Raw genomic sequence first — 11639 nt, 5'->3', positions numbered from 1 at the left:
ATAAATTAACTCCCAACAACACACAAAGAATAGCTTCATATAGCTTCACCTGTCGCATTCAAGACTCAAGGCTAACATTATATCATGCATTCCTGAATCGGTTAAACAATTATCGCATTCAAGACTCAAACTGAACAGCTAGACATGTAAACTATTGATCAGATAATTCACAAGATAATAAGCACCAGGAATCATGAATCACAAGCTGGAGGGCAAAATGATATCAATAAATCAAACACACATATTTAATCAACTATGTACAAACCCTATGTTCAGATTAAGAAAACTAGCCAGACATAGCAAAATAAAACATAAACATAATTAAAAAGAACGCAATTGTAAAAACTGAATTAAATAAAACTCTGAATAAAACTGATGAACAATCTTGAATCTTCAATCCTTGCAGAAATCCGATCCAAGTTCTAAAACCTAGAAAGCAATGAAAAATAAAAGCTATAAAATTAAGAAATAAAGTTGGAAACCCTAAATAGGTCAAAAGAAGACCTATATATAGGCACGGGAGATAAATAAAGTGTAGAACTCGAAAATACTGATAAAATATGAAAATCCCGCAAAATCCTGAAAATTCGGAAATTCCCGTCGGGCACTATTCATTGATGCGCGCGACTTTCTTGTTTTGGTCATATCTTTCTCGTCCGAACTCCGATTTGCGAACCGTTTGTGCCTACGAACTCGTATCGAGACGAACTACAACTTTAATTAAAATCACCTGTCCAAATTCAGACTAAATATTTCTGTAAAATTCATCAAAGCACGAATAAGTAACATATTTCACAAGATACAAAATAATCATCAAACACTCAATTTACTATAAAATTAACATCTTATGAACACTAAAAACTATGGAAACTTGAGTGTTATCAGTATACTTACTACCACATATAGTCTACATATAAAGATAAGTCGATAACAACACCTATAATATATATAATAATGAGTTATATTAAGAATGTTATCTTTCGTAAGAAACAAGATTACTACATAAGTCAGTATATGGTGTTGCATAAGCTGTTTATAATGACTGCATAATGAAATTCAATTAATTGATAAAATTTTCGCTTCTTCCAAAATTCGAACCCAGGTAAAAATTCGTCCCTTCTAGATAAATATCAGGCATAAGATTTGAAAATCTAATGCTATAGATTTATTCTCATTTCTCATCACATTTGTCAATCTCGTTTCATATTCTCCATGTATATATATATATATATATATATATATATAGGGAGAGGTTCAAATAAGAACCACTAAATAAAATTAGAACAGAGAACCATTTTAAACCATTCGATCATCAAGATCTACGGTGGATGCATGATCTTGGTGGATGAATGCAGATCCTGGGTTCGAATCCTGGAGGGAGCAAAAAATTTATTATTTTCGGATGCATTAAATTTAATAGCGAATGCATTAATTTATATAGTAGATGCATTGATTTTAATAGTTCTTATGTTCTCACGATAAGTGTGATTCTCATTATAACCGCACCATATATATATATATATATATATATATATATATATATATATATATATATATATATGCATCAATAATCAGAGTCAAGTACAATTCTATGACAAAAGTAGATATGCTAGGTGCTTGGTGTCAAGGCGAACTTTGGGCTAACAAATGCCCTACTTCACATCCAAAAACACAAAAACTGGACACCAGTCCTAGCAACAACATCATCAAACTAAAGCAATCCCTAGATCGACCCAGTCACCGAACTGCTCCCCAATAGCGCTGAGTTTGCCGCCCCTTCATTCGGGTGCTCACCAGGTCCTCCTCCTCCGAATCCCCTTTAGGATCCACCTCCAGATCTGGGACAAGTGAATCATCGAGTGTAGGTGCAACCAGGCCACTAGGTGGGGCCCTAGGTGGATCTCTAGGTCCATAGTATCTTCTGGTATTAGGGCGCCAATGGGCTGCCCATAGTCTTCTAGTCGGATGCGGTGCCTCCTGGGCACCTTTGGCTCGGTCACACGTGAAATTCGATCTGAGAGATCTTGTGTAGGCTGTTCCCAAAGTAATAGTATTGGTTGGGAGTCAGGAACATTAGGAACTAGGACCTTAGATCGTCCACCCTCAAACTTGTCTCTACCCCTACATAGAGGTAAGATAGGGGCATATAGGTCAAGTATGATTGTCAACTATGTTTGGGAGAAAAGGTGATGGAGTGGTAGTGGTGCAGCTATCCCATGGTCCATCCACCTGGCAAAAACCCTCGTGACAAAAGCCACGAAATCCCCGATTGGTCAGGATGTAAACAACTGAGAGTAAGATGTGGCCTCTAACTGCTTGTTCGCCCACGCTCTTTGTTCAACCTAAAGTATACCTTTAGATTGCTCGCAAGAGAACGAGGTCAACCGTAGAGTGATAAGTTGCCTAAGTCGTATCCACAAAAAAAGACTAGTGATTTATGCGTTACACACAAAAAGTAAATAAATCTTAAATATTCTATCCATATATAAGATCAAGGTTTGTTTCTAGAGAATTAGAAATAAATTCAAAGTAAAGACAAAAATAATTATAAAACGAATAACAAGAGCAAAAACGAGTCTAGGTCCAGGATTATTCTCCTCGAGAGTTTAAGACATTAGCAAAAGATGAGCACAATTAATCAACTCTAACAACACATTCACGTAAGAGATCAAAATAATAACTTTCGTATTCATGATTTGAGACTATGCAAACCAAATAGCTAGAAGCGATTAACGATTAGACCACGCATTTTTGTTTAAGTGTAACTCTAATTAAACAACGATCCAACAATGAATTCATCTCTCGATCTCATTCATCATTTAACAAGATAAATCAATGGTCAATTGATAATCTACATGAGAACAATTTAATTGGACAATCACAAATCATTCACAAACTAATTTAACTCTAGATTCAAATATCCCGATCCTCAGAATGTAAATTTAGTTCATAATAATATAGAAATAAAATCAAGAGATGAAATAATCCATCGAACTAAAAGCAAAGGAAGAAAAGAAAGTAATTATTACTAATTAAGAGTGCAAATCTGTTCCAAAAGCGAAGAGAAATCAAAATAATCATAAACTAATGTGTTTTCCAAGTTTTCTTGATTCATAAAGGTGAAAGGATAGAAGTTGAGAGTGAAAGAATATAATTTGAACTGCTAAAAACTCTTTTTCTAAGGCAAAATTCCGTCAGAAACCGTTCAGGTAAACCGCGGTTGATAGTGAGCCGTGGCTGACACAAACTACGACAAAAACACTCTCCAGTCTGTTGGGAGTAATTGGATGAGCTGCTGCCCTGCCTCGTAGTCGGTGATATACCTACAGATCGTGCGTTATTCCAAACATTGACATAGCTAGCGACCTAAAAATCCGCCAAGGGACTCAGTCGGTTACCACCTACACTACCAAAATTGTCTTGTCCTATCCTCCATCGTGCTCGTCTGTAAAAATTGCTCGATCATCTAATTGCTGAGGGAGGGGAAAGGTGGAGGTGGATGCGGTGGATCCATCTGAAAAGATATGTCCTATATTAAATACTATTATAAAAAAATAAAAGCGAGTAAAGAAATCTTAAATGACTATTAAAGTTCTTCTTCTATGTTTGAGTATTCTGTTGAGGTCCTATTAGTTCTTTCTACATGGTTCTAGTTAGCTATAAAAACTTCTACATTAAGGGTTCAATCTGTCTCAAAACATCAATTAGCTTGAGTTATAGAGTAAGATAACTTAACGTTGATGCGGAAATTAATATTTGCCTTACTTTTTTTTAAGGTGCACCATTTAAATTTTATAACTTTTAAAATGTTTTATTATAAATATACCTTGACATGATGGTGCGACGGAAAACTAAGAATATACACTACTTAGGACTTAGGAGTTTAAAGATACTATTTTAGACTCAATTTCAAGGAATAAGTGGTATCGAAGCTTAACTCCAAAAGAATAAAGAGTGAAAAACAAAAGAAAAAGGAAATACTACAAGAGAGCAGGCCTCTCGTGGCTAGAAGCGCAAAAAACGTAATTCTCCATTTATCTTATGGGAAACGCAGAAACGTGCTTTTCCAAATCTCGATTTCGCATTTAACCCAAATATTTTTTTATTTTTAATTCAAATTGCCACAACTGTCGCCTCCGTCACCGCAGGTAGCAGGCGACGACCCCCCCTCACCCTGCGGAGAAGCAAAAACTACCTCTTCCATCGCGTCGGCTCCGATCTTCAATCCGACCGGTACTTCCCTCTCCGATTCGTCTCTATTCGCTTCGTGAAAATTCGAATTCTCATTTCCGAACTGTTCGCTTGCCGTTCATCTCACTCCTCGGTTCCCATTTTTTTGAGCCTTTTTACGAGTTTGATTGGCCTATTAGGGCTGCGTTAGATCTCGATGTGAATTTAATTGCTTGTTGGATCTTTTGCTGTCACTGATTTGGATCTGAGCTCTCGAGTCGTTTGCTTATTGTGCTTTTTTATGTGTTTGATTTACGCGGCGGGAAAATGTAGTTAGGTATGATAGGCTTCTGGTGTTGTAGTGTAATCTGGAGTGGAATTGAGTTTGGAATTCTGCGTTTTTTCCTTGTTCTACTAGCTGGTTTAAGCAGGTAGATTGGTTGAATTTTCTGTCTCTTGATCGGCCCAATCATATAAATTAGATCCTTCACTGTACTGAAGGTTGGTGTGTATTCTTACGAAGCTGTAATTTGATACTTTTTGCTTTTAGATTGGCAATACGGTGACTTGCTTTTTGAGATCTTAGTGTTTTTTATGTCATGATTGGCTTGCTTTAAGTTGTTTGTCTCAAAATGTGAAGATAAAGGGAAATCTTAATTTTGTGGTGTTAATTTTACTCTTTTCTAGTATTTTTCTGCAACTTTGTTCTTCTGCACCAAGTCTTCCCTCCATTTTTGAAAAGCAAAACTTATTTTGTCTCATAATCCAATTTCACGTCCTTCTGTCGAGGTTTCTCTTTAACAATGCATTTAGTAGGAATTTACAGTATGTGCAATTAGCTAGCCTGCATTCACATTCTTATATATCCCTTGTCAGTCAATTATTCTGGAGTCAATCTTACTGACCATTGTCAATCTTTGTATAAACTATGAAGTGCAGTACTAAATTGCGCTGCAGGGGACCTTCATGCCTGTGCTAGAAGCTTAAGTTTGCGACAGTACAGAACAAGATGACTAGTTTGCTAAATCAGGAGAATGAAGTAAATGGGTTGGTTGAGCAACCGAATTGCTCATTCAAGCTTTCTGGTGGAGCTTTAGCATGTATGGTGAATTCAGAGATTGGTGCGGTTTTGGCTGTGATGAGAAGAAATGTGAGATGGGGAGTGCAATATGCCTCTGATGATGACCAGATAGAGCACTCTCTCATAAAGTCCTTCAAGGAACTCCGGAAAAAGATTTTTTCATGGCAAAATCATTGGCATACCATTGATCCTGTTCTGTACCTCCAGCCATTCTTGGAAGTCATTAAATCTGATGAAACTGGGGCACCAATCACTGGTGTTGCTTTGTCATCTGTTTACAAAATCTTAAATCTACAGATACTTGACTCTGAAACTGTGAATGTAGATAATGCCTTACACCTAATCGTGGATGCTGTCACAAGCTGCCGTTTTGAGGTGACTGATCCTGCTTCTGAAGAAGTTGTACTGATGAAAATTCTGCAAGTTCTTTTGGCTTGCATGAAAAGCAAGGCATCAGTTAATTTGAACAACCATCATGTATGTAGCATTGTGAATACATGCTTCCGTATAGTTCATCAAGCAAGCTCAAAAAGTGAATTGCTGCAAAGGATATCCCGCCACACCATGCATGAGCTTGTCAGGTGTATATTTTTGCACCTTCCTGATTTGGAGGGTAGAAAGAATCAATTACCTTGTGGAGAGAAGTCTTCCTTAAATATAGAGGTAACAAAGTGTTCTTATTTATATGGAACTCTTACCAACATTAGGAATGAAATGTGCTTTCTCTCCATCATATTGATGCCAACCATAAACTTTAGACATCGTTTTGCTTTACAAATTGAACTATTTCACTGACTAATACTAATAAAGAAACTAGAAAAAAGTTGACCAGGAGAAAGAATATTTCACTGTTTATTATGTTTGCTTATAAGTTTTTGAAGAACATGACTTTCAGAGATAGTATTAATGAATTTCTAACTCTTAAATGTAAGTTAAGCTGAAATTGTCTTTTAGTGCAAAAAGATGATTACAGTTGAAATTATGTGGTCACTACAAAAAGTACTACTTAAAGTAGTTGTCTGTTTCCATGACTATTTTAAGCTGGTACGAGCCATGCTAAGTTATTTACTTCTGAAGCAAGTATACCAATTGCAGGACAATGCAGCAGTGCAGAGTCCTACTTCTGAGGGGAAGCCAAAAACTGAAGTTTGCATTCCCGCAGAATCTGAAAATGAAAAGATTGAGAGTTCTCGTGGGAATGATGGCACCTTAAAGGATGACTCTTCAATGATGGACCCGTATGGAGTCCCATCAATGGTGGAAATATTTCATTTCTTGTGCTCTCTTCTGAATGTGATGGAGAACATAGAAATGGGTCCAAGATCTAATCCAATAGCATATCACGAAGATGTTCCCCTTTTTGCACTGGGTTTGATTAATTCTGCTATAGAATTGGGCGGAGCTTCTTTTGGGAATCATCCTAAGTTATTAGCTCTGATACAGGAAGAACTGTTTTACAATCTGATGCAGTTTGGTTTGTCAATGAGTCCACTTATTCTTTCAACAGTATGTAGCATAGTCCTCAATCTCTATCACCATCTCCGAACTAAATTAAAACTACAGCTTGAAGCTTTTATTTCCAATGTGTTGTTGAGGATTGCACAAAGTAAGCATGGAGCTTCTTACCAACTGCAGGAGGTTGCGATGGAAGCTCTTATTGACTTCTGCAGGCAGCCTATGTTTGTCACTGAGTTGTATGCCAATTATGATTGTGACATATCCTGTGGCAATGTGTTTGAAGGCCTTGCTAACCTGCTATCAAGGAGTGCTTTTCCTGTTAACAGTCCTTTGTCGGCCATGAACACCCTTGCTCTGGATGGTCTGATTGCTTTGGTTCAGGGTATGGCTGAAAGAATAGAACATGATTCATCAAGTTTAGGGCAAGCCATTCCAGAACTTGAAGAATATAGTTCCTTTTGGATTCTTAGATGTGATGATTATGGTGAACCTCTTCACTGGGTTCCATTTGTTCATAGTATGAAGAACATCAAGAGAAAGTTGATGACTGGTGTTGATCACTTTAACAGGGATCCCAAGAAGGGTTTGGAATTTCTTCAAGGATTAAAATTGTTGCCTGACAAACTGGATGCCCGAAGTGTAGCATTTTTCTTTAGGTATACAGTGGGATTAGATAAAAATCTAATCGGGGAATTTCTAGGAAGTCACGACGAATTCTGTATACAAGTTCTTCATGAATTTGCTAGAATTTTTGATTTCCGGAACATGAATTTGGACACTGCTTTGCGCGTGTTCTTGGAAACTTTCAGATTGCCTGGAGAATCTCAGAAGATTCAGAGAGTGCTTGAAGCATTTTCTGAAAGCTATTATGAGCAATCTTCAAATATTTTGGTCAATAAGGACGCTGCTCTCCTGTTGTCATATTCTTTAATATTGCTCAACACCGATCAGCACAATGCACAGGTCAAGAAGAAGATGAGTGAAGAAGATTTCATACGTAACAATAGGAAAATCAATGGTGGAAATGATCTACCTCGAGATTTCTTGTCCGAGCTTTATCATTCTATCTGTGAAAATGAAATTCGTATGGTTCCAGATCAAGGAGGTTCTGCTGCGGTTCTGACACGAAGCCACTGGATTGGTCTGACACACAGAGCAAAACATACATCGCCATACATTGTATCTGATTCAGGTTCCCACCTTGACTATGACATGTTTGCTATTTTGTCTGGTCCTGCAATTGCTGCCATATCTGTAGTGCTTGATCATGCAGAGGATGAAGATGTTTCACAGTCATGCATTGATGGATTCTTGGCCATAGCTAAGCTTTCAGCTTCATATAATTTGGGTGAAGTATTGGACGATTTGGTTATCTCTCTTTGCAAGTTTACAACCTTGTTGAGTCCGTCTTTCAATGAGAAATCAATTCTTTATTTTGCGGATGACATAAAAGCTAAGATGGCAACTGTAGCAGTTTTTACCATTGCAAACCGTTACAGTGACAGCATTCGATCAGGCTGGAGAAATATACTGGACTGCATCTTGAGTTTGCATAAAATAGGCCTTCTTCCTGCACGTCTTGCAAGTGATGCTACTGACGAGTTGGAGTCATCTACTGATAATGGTCAAGTGAAAACATCAGCTACTTATTCACCTGTAGCTCAGGTGCCAGCAACAATTCCTAGGAAATCATCTGGGCTTATGAGCCGGTTTAGCCTGTTGTTATCTCTTGATGCAGAAGAACCTGCACCACAACCCTCAGAAGAACAGCTTGCTGCTCGTCAGCGTACTCTGCAGACAATACAAAATTGTCACATTGATAGCATTTTTGCTGAGAGTAAGTTTCTGCAAGCAGAATCATTATCACAGCTTGTCCGGGCTCTTGTCATGTCTGCAGGACGTCCTCTCAAAGGGAATAGCTCTTCAGAAGATGAAGACACAGCTGTTTTCTGTCTAGAGTTGCTAATTGCAATCACTCTAAACAATCGGGATAGGATCATGCTTCTATGGCAAAATGTATATGAGCACATAGCAAATGTTGTTCAATCAACTGTAATGCCTTGTACTCTTGTAGAGAAGGCTGTCTTTGGGCTCCTTCGCATATGCCAGCGATTGCTTCCTTACAAGGAAAACCTTACTGATGAGCTTCTCAAGTCTCTGCAACTAGTATTGAAACTTGATGCTCGGGTAGCTGATGCTTATTGCGAGCAAATTACACAGGAGGTTATGCATCTTGTGAAAGCAAATGCGATGCAGATAAGATCTCATATGGGTTGGCGGACAATCATATCCTTAGTTTCAATCACGGCTCGGCATCCTGAGGCAGCTGAATCAGGGTTTGAGACTCTGTCTTATATCATGTCTGAGGGGGCCCACTTGTCACCAGCTAATTACGTGCTTTGCGTGAATGCTGCCAGGCAGTTTGCTGAGTCTCGAGTAGGCAATGTTGATCGGTCTGTGAAATCTTTGGACCTGATGTCTGGTTCAGTTGTTTGTCTGGTAACGTGGTTTTACCAGACTAAGGAAGCAGTTGGTGAGGAGACTGCAGTTAAGATGTCTCAGGATATTCTTGAAATGTGGATGAGGCTTGTCCAGGGTTTGAGAAAAGTTTGTGTAGATCAGAGAGAAGAGGTTAGAAATCATGCCATCGTGTTGTTACAAAGATGCTTAACGGGAGTGGACGGTATCTCTATACCAACCGAACTGTGGCTGCAATGTTTTGATCTTGTTATCTTCACATTGCTCGATGAACTACCAGAAATGGCTCAACAACAATCTGCCAAGGAGTATCGAAGCATGGAAGGATCAATGATATTGTCCCTCAAACTCTTGTCGAAAGCCTTTTTACAAGCCCTGATCGATCTATCCCAGACAACTTCGTTCTGCCAACTTTGGCTAAAGGTGCTTGGTTGTATGGAAAAACACATGAAGCTGAGATTCAGAGGGAAAAGGAGTGAAAAGATACACGAATTAGTTCCGGAGCTTCTAAAGAACACCCTGCTAGTGATGAAGACAAATGGAATTCTTGTACCTTGTGATCCTGTTGGAGGAGACAGCTTTTGGCAACTGACTTGGTTGCATGTGAACAACATAGCGCCATCTTTGCAGTTAGAAGTTTTCCCCAGCGAAGAAGTAGAGAAGTTGAAAGAGAACCACGCCAAGGCTAACTGCAGCCCGCTCCCCGATGGAAGTGTGCTCGTTCCACCAAATGAAACTGCAGCTTGAGGTTGGTAATTTATTCATTCATCCGGAGAAGAAGTTGAAAATCCCAGAGATACAGAAATCGCAAGCCCTATGCTTCGTTCGAGCTGCAGATATCGGATCTTCTAACATTCGGGGTCTCCGTTGCTAGGTTTGTAGTAAGGGTAAAGAGCATCAATTGGGTGGCTCTATTGCCCATGTTTTGGAGGAGTAATGATATATGAATATGGTTGATTTTTTTTTGCAGCAGTGTATCCTTAGAGCGTATTACTTGCTACTGTTTGTACTATAACATACTAGAGCTTAAATATACCATTACATTGGGCTTTGATTAACTCAAATAAGATAGATGGTTGAGTTTGCAGCAGATTTTCAGAGCCACCCTATATTTAATAGTAGGACTAATGCTACTCTCTCTCTTACAGGGCAATTAATCTTTTGAGTTAATGGGCTCAATTAGGGATTAGACCTTCTTGTATAAGAAAATAAAAAAATGGCCACCCAAATAAAAATATAGAAAAACTAGCATTTTTTAACGTAAATGTACAATTTTACCCTAAATAGTAAAAGTGTGTAATATTGTAAAATACATTGTTATACACTTTTTCAAAAATCGTGTAATAATCACGAAAATCGCGTAATAGTGTATTTACACTGTTACACACTTTTTCGCAAAAGTGTGTAATAACGCAAAAGTGTGAGTAGAATAATAGTCCCATATTTTATGTGAGAGTTAAAATAATTAAAGTGGAGTAAGGGTCCTACCTACTTTTACTAAAAATAGAAATGAATACCAAAATATAAGACGATCAAAAAAGGAAAGTTGGATACTAAAAGCTAGGACGGAGGGAGTATGTAACAGTGTATTTGTTGCACATTTTTTCTCTTCTAAAAAGTGTGTAAATAGTATATTTTATACTCTTACACACTAAAAGAGTATTTTAGTTAGAAAAGCTATTATTTCCATATTTTTATTTGTACGGCTAGAATTTCCTATGATTAAAAGGTTTTGGCTATACTAGGGTGCTGTCTCATAGTAATTTTTTATGCATGTTTAAATAAGGGGTATTGGCCAATAAATACATCAACTTTCCCAATTTTCTAGAATGTAACATCACCTTTAGTTTTTGCTCCATAATACACCACTTTTATGATTCTTCTAGTTCTTCCCATGACCATTTTCTGAAAATTCTAAAACTACCCCAAAATAATCAAAATTGCAGAATAACCCCAACATATTATGAACCAAGACAAAATACCCTTATTATGATTTCTAAAACAGTTTAACAATTAATCAGGCCCAACATGCTTCCGTAACACTTCGAAATAAATCTTAAATTTAAACCAACATTATACCTTTGTCGACTGGTCTTCTTCAGGAGTCAGTTTTGTTGCGTTTTACGGCTCGTCTGCCCACCTAGCACGCACCAACCACACACTCGCAAGAGATGGTTGCAACCTTCCTCCTTCACTAAGTGTCGACTTAATACTTTGTTGGAAAAATAAAAGATAAATTTTTACTCAACCGGAATAGTTGGACAAAAACTAAGCGTTTATAGAGGAATTATATAATAATTAATTTATTTCATAAAATACTCCCCAAGGAAGGAGACAAACTTGTTTAGCTACTCATAGTAGCTAATACTTGTGTACATAAAATAAAAAGGAATTAAAACTAAAACGAAAAAAAAAAAACTTTGGAAACCAAATAAAAAGATTACAAAGATAA

General features: G+C 37.6%; 1 protein-coding gene across 2 annotated transcripts; it reads left to right on the top strand.

The window, feature by feature from the left end:
* The first annotated feature begins 3963 nt into the window (after positions 1 to 3963).
* LOC130989595 (ARF guanine-nucleotide exchange factor GNOM-like) lies at positions 3964 to 10277 on the top strand. Of its 2 annotated transcripts, none has more exons than XM_057913576.1 (3): positions 3964 to 4233; positions 5110 to 5914; positions 6347 to 10277. In XM_057913576.1, exons 2-3 carry the CDS (start codon positions 5180 to 5182, stop codon positions 9932 to 9934), a joined length of 4323 nt encoding a protein of 1440 aa, XP_057769559.1. In that variant the 5' UTR covers positions 3964 to 4233; positions 5110 to 5179; the 3' UTR covers positions 9935 to 10277. The 2 variants fall into 2 exon arrangements, with proteins under 2 accessions (XP_057769559.1, XP_057769560.1); XM_057913577.1 differs by having other exon boundaries at positions 4092 to 4233; positions 5105 to 5914.
* Positions 10278 to 11639: the final 1362 nt, after the last annotated feature.

Source organism: Salvia miltiorrhiza, chromosome 6, assembly GCF_028751815.1.
Source record: "Salvia miltiorrhiza cultivar Shanhuang (shh) chromosome 6, IMPLAD_Smil_shh, whole genome shotgun sequence".
Classification (NCBI taxonomy): domain Eukaryota; kingdom Viridiplantae; phylum Streptophyta; class Magnoliopsida; order Lamiales; family Lamiaceae; genus Salvia; species Salvia miltiorrhiza.
This window is presented reverse-complemented; position numbering and strand designations above follow the sequence as displayed.